Below are 20,230 nucleotides of genomic sequence, written 5' to 3'. Positions count from 1 at the left end.
CCTAAATCAATCAGCATTTTATCAACGAAAACTAATTTTCTAATAAAAAGAAATTAAAGAATCACCTGCAAAATATTCTGAAATCATAAATCAATTTGTGATAAAAATAATCTTTGAAATAAAAATTTCTTTCTGGTATCTGGAATCTTTTTTTTTTACATATTCTTCAAAACATTGCAAGACTTTGATGATTTCTTGTGATATTCAAATATATATGCTCATGTTATACAAAAAATAACACTTTATCTCAAAATGACATAATAGAAAAAAATTAAAAAAAAAACAAAAAAGAGAAATTTTTTAAGGAACAATTAATTTTTCTAAACTAACCAAGAAACTAACGCAAATTTAAAATTTATCAATTGTTTTATTTGATTCAATTTTTCCAATTTTAAACCACAACAACCTTCTCGCCACCAACTGGGACTGGGGCAACATGGACCGATCCTGGAGTGGCCGCAATCTGCTTCGACACTGGCACAACAGTCTGGGCAAGTCCGTGATGTCCCCAGCCAGCTCCATGCAATCCAGCTCCGTAGGTTCCCCATGGCTGTCCCCACGGATAAGCGGCCTCATGTCCAAGGTTGGCCTGCACAACGGTCTTGTGTCCTCCGTACAGTCCTCCATACAAACCACCATAGGCGGAAGTCGCTGGCCATCCGGCACCGGACCAGGCTCCTGCATATGGGTAGGCGTTATGGCCCAGGTTGGCTTGGACTACGGTCTTGTGTCCTCCGTACAGACCTCCGTAGACAGAGGCCGCTGGCCAACCTGCGGACAGACCACTGGCATAGGGATAGCCGACATGTCCGTTCCAGCTGTTCCAGGAGTTCAAGCCATTGGCGTACGACCAAGCTGATGGCAGATAGGATGCCTGCGATGCGACGGCCAGAGTCGTGAACAGGAGTGCGATGAAGACCTGCAATTGGGGTAAAATCGTTAATTGATGCAATTTTCATTGGAGGGTAGTAAGCGTTTGACTCACCTTCATTGTTACAGTTGGTTGACTTATTGTTGGTTTGATACTTGATGAGCTGCAAGACGACTGTGACTTTTTTGGAACAAGCCTACCGTTTTTATAGAGCAACGATTTTTTGCCGTGAAGTGACAGAATTATTAACAATTGCTTTTTGGCAAAGGATGTCATCAAGGAAATCAAATTTCAAATTTGAAATTTATTCTATGATTGAATTCGTATAAATGAAGAGCAAAACTGGTAGTTGGTATCATTCGCTTGCTAGAGTCACTTGGTGAAGAACATCAGCAACTTCTAAAATGAAGGTAAAATTCAGAAATTTCAAAGTAGCTTTTCACTAACGCTCTCATTCCACAGATCTTCATCGCCCTTTTCGCCGTTGCTCTGGCCGTTGTTGCCGCTGAGCCATCGTACGTGACTTCGGTGCTTCCCCAAGCGGTTCCAGTTCCGGTGAGCACCTCGGTTTGGCCACCCTACGGAGTGTACGGAAAGGGACTGGCTCAACGTTATGCGCCAGTGTCCAGCTATCCAGGTTACTCTGCGGGAGTGTACGGAGGACTGCCAGTCTACGATAACGCTTGGGGATACTCGGCACCGATTGTGGGCGCTTACGGAAACGCCAAGCTGATTGATAATGGACTGTGGAACTACGGTGGATACGGCTATGGACACACCAACAAGTACTGGCTTTGAACTGATTGAATAAATTTGCGTTTTTCTGGAGCTTCAAATCGAAGGTTTTCATAGTATGGAAAGAAATGCAACCAATTATAAACCAAACTCGAATATTCAAAGTCCGCGCAATAATAAAATTTCAAAACATATACTGCCGTTCTACGCATAATTGTCCCATGTTCGAAAAAGTGCAACTGAGAAAAACGCGATTGAAATTTTTCGATCGATTTCTGTGTTTCTACGCATAATTGTCCCGTGGGTTCCTATTCGCCCTATGTGTCCCTAATTGCCCCAGTTAGCAGTGTATCACTCTTATTTGTGATCCTCTTGCTAAACAACAGGTAAACACGACAAAATGCTACATAAAACTAATGATTCCGTATAAGAAAATACTTGGTGGGACAATTATGCGTAGAAGTTTAACGATGGGACAAACAGACTTGATGTTGTTTTCAATGAGTTTCCGAACAAAGTGCCCGATTTTATGTGTTTTTCTTAAAGTATACGACAAACTAAACTTAAAAATGATAAAAAGTCAAAATCGTCCAAAAATGACATGGGACAATTATGCGTAGAACGGCAGTATAGTCTTAGGACAATAAAATCACGAAAAAAAAACAAATATTTATGCGTTGAACTCATTGTGTCTTCTAAAATGATTTAATGTTAACTGAAAATATGTATTCATAAATGGAGGTCAATTTGTCGGTGGTGAAATGTATATAATATTCATTTGGTGATTTGATTGCCAATAAACCACTCAAACTTGGCATATATTTGAAGAATATGGATCTGTTAAACTAGAATTTGGTCTTAATAAAAGAATGTAAAAACAAGATTTTGTTCATGATTCGATTATTCAAAGGTTTTTTGAAGACCTTTGGATTATCTAAAGCTCTAGCTTGATTATGTTAGGATTTCACAGCAGTATGAATAATTCACAATAACTCAGCATTTCTATATCGATATTCTATAAATTATGAAATCTATTGTGAAACGTATTTGTTTTTTTTTTCGACGAGTTTATTCAGTCAATTTGATATGTGTTTGAATGAGCTTTCTATTAATTTTTTTTTGTTTTATGGAAGGGTTTAAATATAATTTTTTAGCGGCTTCATATTTAAAAATTGGTCAATACTGGAGTACTATGTTGACCAAATCGGTTCATATTTGAAGATAGACTCGTCATCGTCAAGCAGTTCTCGTTTTCATGAAGAAGACTAACCATTGTTTTATTTTACAAAGTAAAATTACAAAAAATGGCTTCACTTTTCACACGAGATCATGTATCTCGAATGCTTTCATCTCACATTTTCTCTATTAAGAAAAATAAAAAAACCAATAGTTTAAAGAAACATTGAAAACAATTTTATTCTGGAACATTCCATACAGTTTTCTAAAGATGACAATAAATATAGTTGCGATAGAGTGCTTTTTGATCGACAGTGATAGACGGATGAAAAAAGATTATGTAGAAGTAGTCGGAAACGGTGTTCTTGGTGGGCTCGTAAGTTCTCGGTTCCTTGTGACTAGCAGTGGCTGATGATCAGGTCAGATGTCACCAAAGGGGCTTAGATGGTTCCGGGTGCCGGGGCCAGGTTCAGCTGCTGCTGTGACACGGCATGTCCTGGCAGAGGGGCCACGTGGACGGCACCACGGTTGGCGGTCACCGAGGTAGCTCCGGGGACCACTCCAGCGTGGTGGGCAACCGACGCAACTGGACCGTGCACGGGGGCGGCAATTGGGGCAACCCATGGGGCATGGGCAACGGCCGCTGGGTAGGCCGCCGGGTATGCAGCTGGGTAGGCAGCGTGGACAGCAGCTGGGTACGCGGCATGGAGCGCAGCATGCGACACAGCTCCGTAAGGATGGGCCAGCACGTTAGCTTGAACCACGGTTGGGGCCGCCCAGTGACCGGCAACTCCGTACGGCCATCCGGCCAGAACTCCAGCTTCCGAGGCGACGGCCAGGGCCAAGATGACTGCAGCTACCATGCACTGTAGGAAGTGATAAGAAATTGATAAGAATTAGTCAAACTTTCAGTCAATACACGGGGCTCTAACAAACTCTACCTTCATGATTGGTTTGGTTCGTCTTTTTGGTACCAGTTGGTTACGGTAGAACACCTGAATTAATTATGATCAGCAAACCCGACCGGGCACTGGTTTATAAAGGCACAACTTCCCGAACCTTGGATTTGGATTCGGATTGACTTTTCTCGGGCGCTCTGTTCTGCAGCGCCACCCCCTTGATCGCTGGAGAGGCCAAATACGACCCAGAACTGCACTGCATTAGAATGCGGCACTATTATGCACCTACTCTCCAGCAACAACAACGGCGGCGTTAGAGTTAGTACAGGGTCTAATTCTCTTGAGTACATCCACCGTATCGACCGTATGGGGGGACCCCGAAGTCGTTGGCATTGTAGAACTTGGTCAGGCTCACCAACGCGGTAGAGTCACCAAAGTGTGCGCGCGAGCATGTTCGGCAGAAAATGGATCAGTGAACTTGAAACAGTTTTCTCTGCAAGGGTGGCCAAGATGATTTATTTGCGTCAACCTGAATTTAAATAAAAGGATTTTCTTAAATACTCAATGGAATATTATTTTAAATCAGAATATATCTTATACCTAATTATTTTAAACTATTACAAAAAATGTTCTTTGTTTCCAAATGTAAATTAAAAAGCTTAAAAGGGTTTTAAAATTGATGAAAATCTTTACGAATAGCTGATTCCAATGAAATACGTTCTTTTCGGATGGCATCACTGCAACACAGTAGACCAGCAGAACTCCTGCTTCCTTATTGAGAGTATTTTTCTGCATTCGAAACTTCGTTCTTAGGCCGACCCGTGTGTAAGTGTGCAAAGTGCAATGCATGCAAGAGAGTGAGAGTTCAGCCCGCGAAGGTGTATCCCCCTCGTTGCGCGCACAGAGTAAACGGCTCTTGGGTCGATTAATTACGGTTCAGGAACGACGTCGGTGAACAACACATTTCGAATGGAGGAATGTATATTACATGATTATTGTTAGATAAGTTGGACGTTTTTCCAGCCGATTCTAACACATAGTCACTTAGGGGTTAGCTATTAGACGCCTTTCCCAAGACCGATGTACTGGAACCATATGGGACGCCTAGAACTCGGAATTTGAGAGTGCACTAGTTTAGAAGTTGTATGGGGTTTGGTATAAAAAGGAACTGTTGGCCACGGATAAGCATCATAATTAGATCTAACGTTCTACAGAGTAGTTCAAAGCTCACCAAACCCAAGACCAACCATGAAGGTTAGTCCTGCAACTGAGATCTATCTTAGGAATTTGGTTTAATCTTATTTTTTTTATCATTCCTCAGTGCTTCATTGCCGCAGTCATTTTGGCCATGGCCGTCGTGTCGGAAGCCGGCATTGTTCCGTGGGGAGCGTGGCCCCATGCCGCTGCCATTCCGGCCGCCGTTCCAGTTGCGTCGTGGCCCGCTGCCGGATGGCCGTACGCTGGTGCTCCATGGGCTCATGCCGCCGCCCCATGGGCTGGAGCGTGGCCGTACGCTGCCGCTGCTGCCCCGTGGGTTGCCCCTCATGGACCAGCTGGTTCGGTTGCCCACCATGCCGGAGTTGTTCCCGGAGCTACCTCGGTGACCGCCACCCGTGGTGCCGTCCACGTTGCCCCGCTGGCCGGACATGCCGTGTCCCAACAGCAGCTGAACCTTGCCCCAGCCCCCGGAACCATCTAAACTGAGCAATGCTAGTCACATCAAACCCTGAAAGGATACTCAACCCCATTGGCAAAAAACGCTGCTCCGAGGACGACTTGTGCAATCGAACAGAACTCGAAAAACGACTACAAACAGTGATATACTCATTAGATTAGTAAGGCGCCCTGAACTGAGGGCTGAATGCATGAAAGCACCCTAAAGAGATTCTTATTTACAACTGAGCAAGATTGAAATAAAAGTGTAACTACATTTTTAAAACAATTTGTTTAATTTTATTGCTAACAAGTGTTTATTTAGATGACAGTTTTTTCTTATTCTAGAGTTTTTTTACAGCAATTGATAAGAAAATTTACACCCGATTCCTAACTAGAGTAATAAAGCCTTTCTTTAAACTTTAAACTTATAAGAAATGCAAAAATATATTTGCAAATGCCTAACTAATAAAATTGTACATCAATTTCTGAAGCATTTGGCTTGGTTTGCATATGCTGATCAATCTATTTTAAGCTGATAAATTTCTTGGTTTCGCTTAGTAGAATGAAAATAGTGTGAACTAATTAAAAATGTAATGTTCAACCCTAAACTTTTTATTGATTTAAATGATTCAAAATTTTCAAAATATGGCAAAAAAACACTCCCACAATTCTTCAGTGTCTTAGGAGCTATTTTCACAACTCAAAATATCATTCGTTTAACACTGGAACGCCCAACGCATGTCCAGCTTACACGGACGCCAAAGCCTCCCAAAAAAAGTGGAACGGTAACTTCAACTCACTGGTTCTCGGGCATTACTCAACCAATCGGGACGATTCTTGTTTCCAGTGATTTGTAAGAATGTCTAGATGATCCTAAAATTTTACAGAACTTGATTTGATCAAATCTGACCTTTTTTTAAAAATCCACCTTTTTTAAAACGACTGCCTCCGCAGAATTTTCGGCGATTTTTATTTTTACACGCGAAAAAAAAAGTTGGAACGATGTTTTTGATCGCAAAAATTATAGATTTGATCAAATTAAGTTCTGCAAAGTTCTAGAATTATCTAGACATTCAATCAAATTACTGGAAAAAAGAATCATCTTGATTGGTTGAGTTATGCCCGAGAACCATTGAGTTGAAGTTACCGTTCCAACTTTTTTGGAGCCTTGGGCGTTGGAATGTTAAAGGAGAAAATTAGCCAATTTCATATTTTTACATTTTTATCTCACATTCAAAAACAATTTTAACGCATATGAACATTCTGCCGTTGTCGAAAAAATAAAATCAACGACGCCATCACAATTTGATGTTGAATCAATTTTCAATTCAAAACTAGTAAAAAGCAGTGAAATTTTCAGATCTGATTCTGAAAAGAAAGATTAATTTCAAATCAAAATCAAATTTTTCACCTAACAGTATTGCTTTGGCGTTCTCGATTGCGAGATTACTTCCCCGTCCAACGGAAGGGGACAAATTTTGTCTCGAAACATAACACCGGGGCCTTCTGGGATCGAACCCAGTCCAACTGGGGTGAGTGGAAATCTCGCTTACGCTTATCAATGTTAAATATTTCTTAACCGCATCTAAAACATTTTTTTTTCTTTGGTAAGATCAAAATTTCGATTAATTATTTAAACAACCAACTGTTGATGTTCTGAAACAACTTTATTTAAAAAATACTCAGTTCATTTAATACTGCCAGTCATCCACGCCAATTCAATAGTCTCTTTCAACATTTTTCTCAATATCCAACGAATCGCTCACCACCAACCGGCACCGGTGAAATGTCCAACGATCCGGGAGTGGCCGCAATCTGCTTCTCCACTGGAACGACCGAGCGGGCCGCCAGCCCGTGGTATCCCCAGCCGGCACCGTACGAAAGACCCCACGGGTTAACCTTGGTCACGAGTCCGCCGTTCCAGCCGTTATTCCAGCCATTGTTGTACACCGACGGATAGGACCAGCTGTTGGCGGTGTTCCAGGCGCCCGAGTTCCAGCCGGCAGCAGCGTACGGCCAAGCCGTTGGCAGGTACGATCCGGATGTGGCCACGGCCAGCGAAGCGATCAGCAGAAGGATGATGGACTGCATGTTGGAAGAAAATTTTGTTTTTTAGAGTGGGGAGTGAAAAATCTTTAAAAAAATACCTTCATTTTTAAATTTTGTTGAAACGGTGTGGAAACCTAACACGACAAGTTGAAAATGAGCTGTGATACTAACTGAAACAGTCATTTGAACTTATATACCTGTTGGCTTCTTCCAAAAATCGAAACGAATTAATTGTGCCTAGTTTAACGTGCTTCCATTCACCAAAAAATGCTTCCTATTGTAGTCGTTCTAAAAAAAGTCGTAAATAAAAATGTGTCTAAACGTAATTGACTATTATGTAACGCTTCGATGATCCCAATACAGTATCTTTTATCAAGTTGATTGAAAGAAGGTGTCTTGCTATTTGAAAAGTGATTGTTTTAACCTTTTCACTTTCGTTACCAGTTTTATATTTGGATATATTTCTAAATGCTATAAAACACTCCATAGACTTTGATATTAGACACAGTTGAAACTTAACTCAACAAAATGAAGGTACTTATTACATTTTTTTCACTTAAAAGTTTTAAAAATATGCTACTTTACTATTTCACATTCGCAGGTCTTCATCACACTCTTGGTAGCAATTCTGGCTGGTTCCGGCCAAGGTTCTTACCTTCCCTCCGTCTGGTCCAACACCGGATTAAACTCTTGGAACTCAGTTAACACCTGGCCATCTGCTGCATGGCCAGTGGCTTCCGTCTACGGTGGGCTGAACTCTTGGAACGGTTTGTACGGAACTACCAAGGCGAACTCCTGGGGACTGCCATTGACCTACAGCGCTGGAGTATACGGTGGGGTTTGGGGATACCCAGGACATGCCCAAACAGTAGTTCCAGTGTCAAAGCAGGTTGCGGCCACCCCTGGATCGTTTGACATTTCACCAGTTCCGGTTGGTGGAGAAAGACTTCTTGTTCACTGAAAGAACCATGGATCGGACAACTGAGATATAAAAAAACCGAATAAACCAAGTATTTTGCACACACTTCTTTATTTTAATTCATGTTTACAAAATATTACATTCTCCAAGAGATGACCTTCCTCAACCCACAATGTGCAGCGATCCTGGAGTCGCAGCAATGTGCCTGGTTCCGGTGACACTCGGTTCGCGGACATAGTTGTTGTACGCCCCTCCATAAGTGGCCCACGGCATTCCCCACGGGTTCACCGGAGATCTGGCCACATTCGCTGGGTGGTACAACCCGTTGGGGCCATATGCACCAGTTGGGTTGTAGACGCTATTCTGTCCGTAATATCCAAAGTAACCGTTTTGGCCGTAGTACCGATTGTACGCACCGTTTGGCCAGTTCCAACCGTAAGGCTGGCCGGCAAAACGGGCATCAACGGGTGCTAGGTAAGGTGTGGTGGTGTATCCATTCCAGTACAGGTTCCAGGCCGGATTGTTCCAGGCAGTATTGCCCCAGTAGGGCCAATTTCCTTGAAATTGTGCCCGCGTGACAACCGCTAGACAAAAGACCAAAAGGGCGATGTAAACCTTGAAATTCAAAAAATCTGTTAAATCTGATCTTTTCTGATAAGTAATCCAAACTAACCTTCATTTTCAATTGAATGAAATTGAACTGTTTCAAGTTGAAGACACTGGGCTGCTGCTGCTCTGAACTTCGAGATGAACTGTGATCATTGCTCTCTAAGATGATCATATTTATATCCGATCAACAAATTTGGCGAGGGATCGATTTCGGAAACCAAGAGTAGAATTCAAGCGTAAAATTAATAATTACGCATGATGGTGCGTTCTTTCGCACTTGTGCACACTAAGTGGAAGCTTTGTTCCCATATCGTAGATTAATTTGTCGTGGGAGCGTTCATTACAATGCTAAACAATTAAAAAAAAAAAAAAACAAAAATTTAAATTACAAGCCAAGGTTTTAACATTTAGATGAAAAATGTTTTATAATGCATTTTACACGCGCCCAGTTGCTTTCCAATCCTTAATTTTCAAAATATCGAGATATCGACGAACAATTTTTTTCGCGAAAAAAAACTTTTCATTGGGCTGTACATTGTTATTTAATGAAAATTTAAAATGTTTTCAAAGAAGTTCAAACCTGCTAAATATGATTATAAACGCAGGAAAATGCAATTTATCTGGTTTGTTGATTGTTGATTCAACTTAAATTTTCATTAAAATTTTGAAGTTTTTCGAAAAAAAAAAATTTCTCCCTGATTATTCAGGCCGACTAACAAAGATAACCAAACCGTCAACTTAGTCTTGTCGTGGTGTTAGTACTTGAAGGATCCTCGACTACCAACGGGCTGTGGACCAACCCGCACCCACACAAATGTGCATTCCGCGTTGCAATGTTCGTTAGAGGGAAGGCGTCGTCGTTGTCGTCAACAGGTGGGACTTTTCGAGAGAGCGTCACTTTCGTGGCCGTGTCTTGTTGGTCTTGGAGAATGCAACTCGGTTTCACTGAGATCAACCAAGCGTCTAAATGGGCAATTACTATTATTAACGGTCAATACTTTCACGATTGGAGGTTTTCCGCAGGGAGAGGTGGTACTTTGATGCCAGGGGGGGTGGGTGAAGCCTTTTCCGAGAGATCGGAGTATTCTCCGAGGTTCCCCGGGAAGAGATCGAATTAGTTTTAGTTTGAGTATAAAAGGTGCTGGTGGGTTCTTGGTAGAACCATAAGCAGTTCAGTGTTCAAACATCTCAAACAACCAACTCAAACCACCAAAAACCTCTCTCACAATGAAGGTAAAGTGATGGGTCGATACAGGTTACCGGAAGTGCAAAGTGATAACAAAAAGTGTGTGTGTCTTTTTTTCCAGGTCGCCATTCTTGCCGTTGTCCTTGCCCTGGCCGTCGCTTCGGAAGCTAGCTGGCCAGCTGGTCCATGGGGAGCCACCGTTGTCCAGGCTAACAACCCGTGGCCGGCTGCTCACTGGGCTGGAGCCCCATGGGGTGGAGCTTGGCCAGGTGCGGCCTGGGCTGGAGCTTACCCGTATGCTGGAGCCGCCCACTGGGCTGGAGCTTACCCATATGCCGGTGCCCACTGGGGTGCCCCAGCTGCCTCGGTTGCCCACCATGCCGGAGTTGTTCCCGGAGCTACCTCGGTGACCGCCACTCGTGGTGCCGTCCATGTTGCCCCGCTGGCTGGACATGCTGTGTCCCAGAAGCAACTGAACCTGGCCCCTGCCCCAGGAACCATCTAAGATGCCAAATAGCGATCATCAACCACCTTACGCCATCACCAAACCCAGCCATCGAATGTCCTTACAGGATCACAGCAGGAAGATGCTCAAGATGACCACCTCAAAACAAACGGATGAAATACAACTGCCATGCATAGAATGATGAAATCGAAGTTCTGTGTTGTACGATTTACTGTGAATATAGATAGAGGAATTTATTTGCCTGTGTAAATATATCGAACTCTCAAAACGTAATAATTCTTACTAAAGTTTACTTAAATTATCCGAAAATTGGCTTTAAATAAAACGCCGATATACCGCCATTCTTAAGGGGTCATCCATAAACCACGTGGACACATTGGGGGGGGGAGGTGGGTTGGCAATTGTCACACACACAAGACTTTTAAAATTATGTATAAAAATAATTACTTTTTCTCCTCCCATCAGTCAATTGCACTAAAATCTCACACACGTATTGTCCCGACCCCTTTACAATCAATCTAAAATGCTTTTTTTTTGCAAAATTTACACAAAATGCAAATAACTTTAAACATTAAAAACTGATTATAGCATCGATGTAAAATTTAATTAACATAAAGACTGATACCATTTTTATTGCGGTATTTTTTTTTCTCAATTTCTCAAAGATCACTATTTAAAAAAACAGTTTGGACACACTCACTTTCATCCCTCTCTGAATTTATTTAAAAGATGAGAATCTCTAAAAAAACTTTTTTTTTGCAATTTAATTTTTGCTGTTAAATGAAATTGATAAATGAATATTTTCTTAGAGTGTAAACACTTTCTTCCAAGTTCATACCTGTACCAGCAACTTTGTTGAAGACATCAACTCGAATAAAATATCTGTTTTCGTTTCCGTTCCGACGAACGGATGGCAAAAATGACTTCTTGAAATGATTCCAAGAATGCGTATTTTCAGCAAAATATAAAATACAAATCGTCGCTTGTGTGTTATCTTGTGACACGACTGCTGTAAAAAGAAAGGACGTGTCACAAGATAACACACACGCGACGAATTACTAAGACATTTTTCACATATAGAACATAAAATCATTTTAAAATAAATTTGCAGGAACATTTTTAAGAGTTTTACAATCGTTGTAAGTGTACTATCTTTCATACGTCTACAAGATATCACACAAACGACGCAATTTTCTTTGCCAAATTCCTATTTTTTGTGAAAATTATTATTATTATTACATCACTTTTAATTTAAAAATAAAACTTAAAAAATTGGAAACTGTTACAAGCAATTTTTGGAAGCTTTAATTATGTTGCTAAATTCTTGAGAACAATTTCAAAGGTGTCAAAAACTTGAAATTCCATTAGGAATGGCGGTTGATTGTTGTATTATTGGGGATTTTTTAAAGCCAATTTTCGGATAATTTAAGTAAACAGCACCAGAATTATTACGTTTTGAGAGTTTGATATATTTACACAGGCAAATAAATTCCTCTATCTATATTCACAGTAAATCGTACTACACAGAACTTCGGTTTCATCATTCTATGCATGGCAGTTGTATTTCATCCGTTTGTTTTGAGGTGGTCATCTTGAGCATCTTCCTGCTGTGATCCTGTAAGGACATTTGATGGATGGGTTTGGTGATGGCGTAAGGTGGTTGATGATCGCTATTTGGCATCTTAGATGGTTCCTGGGGCAGGAGCAAGGTTCAGTTGCTTCTGGGACACAGCATGTCCGGCCAGCGGGGCAACATGGACGGCACCACGGGTGGCGGTCACCGAGGTAGCTCCGGGAACAACTCCGGCATGGTGGGCAACCGAGGCAGCTGGGGCACCCCAGTGGGCACCGGCATATGGGTAAGCTCCAGCCCAGTGGGCGGCTCCAGCATACGGGTAAGCTCCAGCCCAGGCCGCACCTGGCCAAGCTCCACCCCATGGGGCTCCAGCCCAGTGAGCAGCCGGCCACGGGTTGTTAGCCTGGACAACGGTGGCTCCCCATGGACCAGCCAGCCAGCTAGCTTCCGAGGCGACGGCCAGGGCAAGGACAACGGCAAGAATGGCGACCTGGAAAAAAAGACACACACACTTTTTGTTATCACTTTGCACTTCCGGTAACCTGTATCGACCCATCACTTTACCTTCATTGTGAGAGAGGTTTTTGGTGGTTTGAGTTGGTTGTTTGAGATGTTTGAACACTGAACTGCTTATGGTTCTACCAAGAACCCACCAGCACCTTTTATACTCAAACTAAAACTAATTCGATCTCTTACCGGGGAACCTCGGAGAATACTCCGATCTCTCGGAAAAGGCTTCACCCACCCCCCTGGCATCAAAGTACCACCTCTCCCTGCGGAAAACCTCCAATCGTGAAAGTATTGACCGTTAATAATAGTAATTGCCCATTTAGACGCTTGGTTGATCTCAGTGAAACCGAGTTGCATTCTCCAAGACCAACAAGACACGGCCACGAAGGTGACGCTCTCTCGAAAAGTCCCACCTGTTGACGACGACGACGACGCCTTCCCTCTAACGAACATTGCAACGTGGAATGCACATTTGTGTGGGTGCGGGTTGGTCCACAGCCCGTTGGTATTTGAGGATCCTTACAACACCAACATCAGCACAAAGACGACGGGAGCGGGTTGGAGATCTTGGTTATCAGCTGTTCCGTTTGTGGTGGGGCTAAGCCCAGTGGAGTCTTGGACCGGCAATACATCAACTGCCACCACCAAGCTCGGTGCGGAAGAGGTGGTAAATTTTCTGCAAACGATCTGAAATCTGCCCATGCACCTCAAGTATGGAATGCCGGGTCTAGGGGTGACCGATCGATATGGTGTGTGTCCTAGTAAGAAGAATAAATAAAAAAAAGTCCAGTCAGAAGAGTAACCTAAATATTTATTTTAATCTAATAATTCGGCTCTTACGAAAAAAATCTATCTATAAAAAAAACAAATGGAAAATGGTAGAACTTAAAAATATTAGACAACGAGAAAACTATCAACTTACAAATCAAATTAAATTGCAATCAAAGTTTTAAACAGGCATCCAATTAGGCAGAGTGACTTTGGAATTATTTCACTAAAACTAGCAATCATACATTTAATTTCCAAATTCCGGTCATTCAATGGGACTAATGTTTATACAACCGTTTATTTCGTTTTATTATTTCGTTCAATTAAAAAAAGTTTCAAATAATCAAAAAAAATACTGCAGGATGTTGAACATCTCTAGCTGCTCGTAATCAATCGGCAATAAACCACCCCCTAGCATCTGACAAAGTAGTGCGCATCGTAATGCCACGCACTCTTCTAAAACAATCAGCCAGCTGGTGCTGCTGCAGGAAATCAGAAAGAGAGGTCGTCATATAGGGGAAAGTGGGGCAAGTGTAACAAGCTAAGGAAATGCTCGTTATAACCCATTAAAAACGTGAAAAATCTGTCGGAATTTTTTATAATCATCTTATTCCAGGTCTTGACTAAGACTTTGATAGAACAGGTTTTTAAAAAATCCAGTTTTTGACTGTAAAAAACTGATTTTAAAATTTTTGATTTTCCGTGCGTTCTACTCAACTAGTGGGGCAAGACGAACAACCCGTTGGGGCAAGAGGAACAATGCATGAAACAACATGCTAATTTGCTAACAATTGAACTGTTATCACTTAGATACATCAGATTACAATGTTTTTGAAACGTTTCTTTCATTTTTAGATTAAAAAATAATATTTTACTAAAAATTTTATCGTTTTTAGAAAAAAAAATTATTGCTTGGATGATAAATAGTAAATTTTCATGATATCACTATATCTTGTTTGGAAATTTTTTGTTAACAATTATTTATCAGTTTTTAAGTACTTTTAAGTATTTCTTTCCCAATAAAATATGTTGTTGCAGCAATTCGTATTTTTTTCCATACTAAAAATCTATATGGTACACTTGCCCCACCTGAACAAGATTTTTTTAAAGCTCTCAACAAAAATTACCAAAAGTTAAATCATACTTTGTAATAGGTGGAAGTCATTGGTAGGGACACTACTGATCTAGGAAAAATTGCATTTTGAAAAAATTGCCATAAAACGAATCCTATGCCTTATTTTTTACTTTCCAAATATTATAAGAAAACATAGGTTTTGAAAAAAACTTCATTAAATCTTATGCTCCGTGGCGTTTACGTCGTTTTGGCGGTTATGTGGTAGTAGACTCAGCTAATTGCATTGCTAGCAACAATTCCTCATACTGGATATAATCAAAATTGTAAAAATTACGGCCGTACGAGCGATTGTTCCTTTTGTCCCATATGGTCGTCTTGCCCCACCTTCCCCTATTTCTCTCTTTTTTCCTCGATTAAGATTGCTCTAGTTGCACCAACAAACAACGACTCAATCATCATAAAACAGTCATAATTTCCTATTCCGATGGTTCTGACTACAGACAGAGGAGGAGAGCTATCGGGCTTGACGCCACACCACTTTAAGCGCTTGGTTAGTATAGATGGATAGTAGTTTGCTTACTAGGAGTTGCGATGAAAGAACACCCGAGCGAGACAAAAAAGGAAGGGTGGATTGGAATTTAGAACGGACCAGATACCACTAGGAGACTATTTGGCTGAAGCTGGCACCAGGAACTGCCCAGGTTAAGTTGTAACTAGCTCAACACTCTACAACCCAACCACTTCTAAACGAGGTGAACCTCACATATTTTAAAAAATCTTTTTAGTATTTATTTATTCAATGCATTTAATCCATTCAATTCAATGCACTTAAAAATAAAAGAGACCTTGAAATTCTTTTATTTTATTTTTATATTTTGTAAATCAAATTTTTTTTCTTGCACACTGGATATGTTTTGAAAGCCTCCACCCCAAATTTCAGCCAGTTTGGTCCATCCAATATCGTGCTACCCATCAATAAACTTGGTATTTCAGGTTTCAGTTCGCTTTGTGCAAAACAAAATATTAAACGTATATCCTCTGTTACTCACATTAATTATGAAATATCTTTCGAAATATCATTATGAAATTTTCTGAAGTGATTTTAAATCATCTTTTGAGTGAATTTAATAAATTTTCGAAAATGTTGAACCTGAGTTTTTTTTAAATCATATGAGATGTGAAAATGTTCCAATTGAACAAGGTGGCAGAGTCGTTTATTTTTTTAGCAACTCCGGCTCAGACTACTGAGAATTTAGTGACTCCAACTGCGGGCTATAAGAATTTCCGATAACGAATACGACTCCGACTCCCGATTCGAAAAACGAAAAAATCCTTACATCAAAACTGTGACTCCGTGACTTTTTTGTATTTTTTCTGACTGAAACTTTTTGGGATCACCAGTTTGTCCTTATCATTTTACATGTACTCATCATGTACATGATGTACACAATATTCGCTACCCTGTACCATGTGTTCAAAAATATGTTTTTCCAAAAATTGGCATTCAAAGACATCTTTAAGAAAAGGAACAGTTTATTTGAGTTACTAACGTCATTTTTTAATGTAACCTTGTCCATTTACAAGTTAACATTCAAAAATGGCGCAAACGATTCAAAAAATGGTACCCTTTGAAGATTTTTTGAAAAGTGTCCTTGATTGGCCATTTTTGAAAATAAAAATATTTTCGAACAGCTGAAAAAATTCGAAAATTCCCTACATTTTACTTGAAATATATTATTTTAAAAAAAAACTGTGACATTTTCAAAAAAATATCTTAAAACCTATAACCTAAAAACAGTGCTGCGAATTTTTTTAAAGAACATTTTAACTTTTCTTGCATTTTTTAGAAATTATTATTTGTTTTAATAAGCTTGGTCAGAATTTTCTGACCATGCATTTTTATCACTCTTGAGTTATTGATATGGGACATTTATGCGAACATTGGCAGTTAAGTGTCCCAATTATGGAGTTATTTTTGCCATTTCGTCGTAAAACTACTTACTTTTCCTGACATTCTCGAGCGACGAAACGGCCTACTTTTCTCTACCAAAAATAGCAGAATCATAAAATAATACCTTTAATAAACCTGTGGCGAAGACATCTTCTTGATTCATGAAGTACTATTTTGGAAAAAAAATAAATAACAAGAAAATATTTTAAAAAAAACAGCAAAAAATATGTACTTGTTTACATTTTTTTAATGTGACAAAAATGTAAAATTCCATTTCAAAAGAAATTAAATCAAATTTACATTCAACTTATGTAAACCAATTAAAATTTCGTTAAGATTCTATTATCTTATAGCAATCTATTGAAAAAAACGAAGTTGACTTTATAGCTGTCGGCCACCATTGCTAGTACCAACCACTAGTGTCTTCCTTTTATCTACAAGGACTTCGCCGCCCTGGGCTCCTAAGTGTAAGAAAGTATGGCACGGAGCGACGGCGCCGAATACCCATATTTACACAAAGAATTTTAGAGCGCCCGCCGCGGGATTCGAACCGGCGACCTCTGGATTGTGAGTCCAGCGCGCGGTCCGATTGATCCACACGGGCGGGACTATTGAACTAGTAAATATATTGCTCTTAAACATTCAAATTATATTCATCGCACTCGTTATTCCCAGGACCCTATAAGTTTGTCACCTGCTTCGAACCAATTATAATCCATTTAAGTCTCCTGGAGCGGCTAATCCCTGTCCCCTACCCACAATCGTGTGTTAGATAAGAGCTCTTAGTGTATATTTTAATCGTGCCTGGCAAAAATACGTCACAGTCAATTACCACGCAGTGGTGGCGGTTGCAGCAATTAACAGAACCAGCAGAGTAATTGAATAATAGTTATTTAACCATAGGACAACTTTTCACTACATTCTGTGACAGTAATGGCTAAAGTTGTCGTACGGGGCGGAGTGCTGGTTGGTAGTGACCACGGTCACCGCCATAGAACCGTTGACATTGAAAAAGTTACTGTCCGTCCACTGCAGCAGCACAATTGTTTGGCCTTTTTCTCTATAATTACAGGCCTGATACGAGCTATTTACATCACATATGACATTGGTACAGTATGGTCAAGATAAAATGAGTAACCTTAAGCTTGGAAAAAAATACAAATCAGAAAATTAAATGTAATTTTTCAATGATTTATTCATTCATATTTTTTTTTCTTAGATTTCAGTAACATTTGAAAACATAAAATTTTCTCTAAAAATCAAATCTCCTTGAATAAAAAAAAAAAAAATCCAAGAAATTTTTCACCATACTGTAACTACCGCCTGACGGAAATATTTGCATCGGGCGGGCAAGTTTGATCACAGAATTAGATCACGGTCCTCCCCCCATCCCCTGGAGGGACAGGCACCACGCCAGAAGTTCCCGAGCGGGCGCGAAAGTGAAAACAGAACCGGTAATGATACCCACGGTCGTCGGTGCAACTATTCTTGAACCAAATCGACCAGCGAAACTCATAAATATTCACCCAAGTTGCTACAAGTTACCGGCATGTAAGACGGGGTTGTGCAATTGAGCAGTAAAAGTTATTTGAGAAAAAATAATATTTTCAGTTCTTTTTACAATTTTCAATTTTAAAAACGTTGATTTTAAATCTCATAGAAAGATAACACGTTTCGACCATCTAATATATTTAGCAGAAATTCATTACAAGTTTATTTTTGACTGTGGTGTAAAGGGTGATGGTGGCAAAACAACTACACCACACTAATCGCTAACAAATACCTTCTGGTCCAAGGATCGAGCAATGTGGTCAACAACTGTGTTGGAGTCCCTTTTACTCTGGGTGAAACCGTGTTGGACACTAATGACAGGATGTCAGAGAAATATTTGTCCTCGCGCAATGATGGATAATAAATCAATCGTTTGACGTAAGCAATGAGTGTTAAAATCTTTTAGGAAATTCAGTTGATTGAAATGAACACAAGAGAGAAATTCTTGCAATTATAATTGAAAAAAAACTTCCTTCAGATCGAAATAGACGAAAAACTTTAGGAAATAATTAATTTTTTGATTTTATTATTTTTTGATTCATTTTTATTGTACATTATTGTTGTGTATATTGTGATACATTTTGTTTCATTAAATTAGAAATTCAGTTTTTTTTTTAATCTTATAACAATTATTTTAACGTGTATAATGAACACCAACACAGTGCACAAATATGCAATTATGATCACAAAGTTAGTATCAAATGATAGTTTGCTCAACAATAAACATCTGCCCAATTATAAGCATATGTTCAACTCATTGCTCAACGATTGTCGCTACGAAATTAATCCATGCTGCTAATTGATGCTTCTCATCTTGCAGTGCATTTGAAACTAATTAAAATGATGGTTTGAATCAAAATATAAATATTCGGACTTCTCGCAAACCAACTAAGTAGAGAACTGGCCATCATTGAGGGAACATCGAATCAAGTATTATCAACAATTCCAAAATGAAGGTAAATTTGGATGGATTTCATTTGAACAAGCTCATAAATTTTGGAAAAAAAACACTCCAAACTTTCAGTGCATCACCGCGGTCGTCTTCTTAATTGCTGTTGCGCACTGTGCCTATCTTCCCGCGCCATCCCCACTTTGTGTTTTACCTATCAACACCGGGCTGCACCACGGTCCTCACGGTCCAACCTTGGTGCAATCCAACGATCACCACAGCTGGACCCAAGCTCAAGCGGCAGCCTCCAGCAATGCTGCCTATTGGGTCCACAACAATCATCACGGATGGAAACCTGTGCTGTCTCCACCACCTCCAACGGCTACCTTCCAAGATCACCAACAGTCTGGACATCACAACCGCCCCGCGGCCATGTACGTAGCGGCCAATCCCGGTGCCGTCCACAAGGCACCCCTGCCGGGACATAGCGTTAACCAGCAGTCGCTGAACCTGGCGCCGGCACCGGGGACTGGATACTGAATGAAGGGCTGAATTTCTTTCAATTTTATGAGCGAATAAATGAACACTTGCAATTTGAAATGATCTAATCAATTTATTTAGAAGACATCACATGATTTACAGAGTTCCTGGAGCCGGAGCCAAGTTCAGGGACTTCTGGTTGACGGCATGCCCGGCAAGTGGGGCCTCGTGGACAGCTCCACGGCTGGCGGCGATGTACGTGGCCGAGTGCTGGACTGGGGCAGCGATCACGGCAGCGGAGTGTCCATGATGCTGGTTATCGTAGTAGTGTCCAGAGTTGTAGGTCACGGCCGCGGGGTAGGCCCAGCTGTGAGGGTCGTTGGACTGGACAACGGTTGGTCCGCCGTGATGGGCGGCGTAGGTCACCACTGGGGCCACGACGTATCCCTGATGAGTGTACGGGACGTAGGAAGCTTCGGCCACAGCAAGGGCCACCAGGAGAACAGCTGCAATGCACTGGAATAAAATAGTTCAAATTTAATCGGTTGAATCTACGTGAATCAAAATATCAAAACAACCTTCATGATTGTGGGTATAGTTTCGCTTTGTGTCAACGTTTGGACAAGTGATGAATTTGATATGATTGACATAAACAATTCTATCCAACATTTATACTCATCGACAAACTGATCTACTACATTATCTATGACTCCCAAACAAATGAAACACATTCTAATTTGAATTTGAATAAACGAAAGCCGTAAACCTATTTTGATGGTCGCATCCAAAGTGAAACGCACTCATTGGATTTATTGCTTTGCAGCTATGGTCATTAAAAGTGTTTAGCCGCTAATTGGTGCTAAG

General features: G+C 40.6%; 9 protein-coding genes across 11 annotated transcripts; 4 read left to right on the top strand and 5 right to left on the bottom strand.

Annotated features, from left to right (window-relative positions):
* Positions 1-385: 385 nt before the first annotated feature.
* LOC6034841 (probable peroxisomal membrane protein PEX13) lies at positions 386-1,074 on the bottom strand. Its single transcript, XM_001845060.2, has 2 exons — positions 986-1,074; positions 386-919 (listed from the first exon to the last, which is right to left on the bottom strand). Exons 1-2 carry the CDS (start codon positions 989-991, stop codon positions 392-394), a joined length of 534 nt encoding a protein of 177 aa, XP_001845112.1. The 5' UTR covers positions 992-1,074; the 3' UTR covers positions 386-391.
* Positions 1,075-1,213: 139 nt separating this feature from the next.
* LOC119767332 lies at positions 1,214-1,701 on the top strand. The gene is made up of 2 exons (XM_038255717.1): positions 1,214-1,281; positions 1,334-1,701. The coding sequence occupies exons 1-2, from the start codon at positions 1,276-1,278 to the stop codon at positions 1,667-1,669; spliced, it is 342 nt and encodes a 113-aa protein (XP_038111645.1). The 5' UTR covers positions 1,214-1,275; the 3' UTR covers positions 1,670-1,701.
* A 1,295-nt stretch (positions 1,702-2,996) lies between these two features.
* On the bottom strand, positions 2,997-3,801 carry LOC6034842 (adult cuticle protein 1). Its single transcript, XM_001845061.2, has 2 exons — positions 3,724-3,801; positions 2,997-3,648 (listed from the first exon to the last, which is right to left on the bottom strand). Exons 1-2 carry the CDS (start codon positions 3,727-3,729, stop codon positions 3,223-3,225), a joined length of 432 nt encoding a protein of 143 aa, XP_001845113.1. The 5' UTR covers positions 3,730-3,801; the 3' UTR covers positions 2,997-3,222.
* A 1,059-nt stretch (positions 3,802-4,860) lies between these two features.
* On the top strand, positions 4,861-5,623 carry LOC6034843 (adult cuticle protein 1). The gene is made up of 2 exons (XM_001845062.2): positions 4,861-4,935; positions 5,003-5,623. The coding sequence occupies exons 1-2, from the start codon at positions 4,930-4,932 to the stop codon at positions 5,378-5,380; spliced, it is 384 nt and encodes a 127-aa protein (XP_001845114.1). The 5' UTR covers positions 4,861-4,929; the 3' UTR covers positions 5,381-5,623.
* A 1,403-nt stretch (positions 5,624-7,026) lies between these two features.
* Positions 7,027-7,428, bottom strand: LOC119767331. Its single transcript, XM_038255716.1, has one exon. It carries the CDS (start codon positions 7,426-7,428, stop codon positions 7,081-7,083), a length of 348 nt encoding a protein of 115 aa, XP_038111644.1. The 3' UTR covers positions 7,027-7,080.
* A 2,609-nt stretch (positions 7,429-10,037) lies between these two features.
* LOC6034845 (adult cuticle protein 1) lies at positions 10,038-10,839 on the top strand. Its single transcript, XM_001845064.2, has 2 exons — positions 10,038-10,147; positions 10,222-10,839. Exons 1-2 carry the CDS (start codon positions 10,142-10,144, stop codon positions 10,603-10,605), a joined length of 390 nt encoding a protein of 129 aa, XP_001845116.1. The 5' UTR covers positions 10,038-10,141; the 3' UTR covers positions 10,606-10,839.
* A 1,175-nt stretch (positions 10,840-12,014) lies between these two features.
* On the bottom strand, positions 12,015-12,816 carry LOC6034846 (adult cuticle protein 1). The gene is made up of 2 exons (XM_001845065.2): positions 12,707-12,816; positions 12,015-12,632 (listed from the first exon to the last, which is right to left on the bottom strand). The coding sequence occupies exons 1-2, from the start codon at positions 12,710-12,712 to the stop codon at positions 12,249-12,251; spliced, it is 390 nt and encodes a 129-aa protein (XP_001845117.1). The 5' UTR covers positions 12,713-12,816; the 3' UTR covers positions 12,015-12,248.
* A 2,239-nt stretch (positions 12,817-15,055) lies between these two features.
* LOC6034848 (adult cuticle protein 1) lies at positions 15,056-19,486 on the top strand. 3 transcript variants are annotated; one of them, XM_038255715.1, is made up of 3 exons: positions 15,056-15,196; positions 18,818-18,953; positions 19,022-19,486. In XM_038255715.1, exons 2-3 carry the CDS (start codon positions 18,948-18,950, stop codon positions 19,424-19,426), a joined length of 411 nt encoding a protein of 136 aa, XP_038111643.1. In that variant the 5' UTR covers positions 15,056-15,196; positions 18,818-18,947; the 3' UTR covers positions 19,427-19,486. The 3 variants fall into 3 exon arrangements, with proteins under 3 accessions (XP_038111643.1, XP_001845118.1, XP_038111642.1); XM_001845066.2 differs by lacking the exon at positions 15,056-15,196 and adding an exon at positions 17,786-17,997; XM_038255714.1 differs by lacking the exon at positions 15,056-15,196 and adding an exon at positions 17,879-17,900.
* A 36-nt stretch (positions 19,487-19,522) lies between these two features.
* Positions 19,523-19,979, bottom strand: LOC6034849 (adult cuticle protein 1). Its single transcript, XM_001845067.2, has 2 exons — positions 19,945-19,979; positions 19,523-19,882 (listed from the first exon to the last, which is right to left on the bottom strand). The coding sequence occupies exons 1-2, from the start codon at positions 19,948-19,950 to the stop codon at positions 19,523-19,525; spliced, it is 366 nt and encodes a 121-aa protein (XP_001845119.2). The 5' UTR covers positions 19,951-19,979.
* Between the last annotated feature and the right edge of the window lie 251 nt (positions 19,980-20,230).

Source organism: Culex quinquefasciatus, chromosome 2, assembly GCF_015732765.1.
Source record: "Culex quinquefasciatus strain JHB chromosome 2, VPISU_Cqui_1.0_pri_paternal, whole genome shotgun sequence".
Taxonomy (NCBI): Eukaryota; Metazoa; Arthropoda; class Insecta; order Diptera; family Culicidae; genus Culex; species Culex quinquefasciatus.
This window is presented reverse-complemented; position numbering and strand designations above follow the sequence as displayed.

Excerpts from the sequence above, each read along its gene's own strand:
- LOC119767331 (XM_038255716.1), bottom strand. The coding sequence starts at position 7,428 with ATGCAGTCCATCATCCTTCTGCTGATCGCTTCGCTGGCCGTGGCCACA.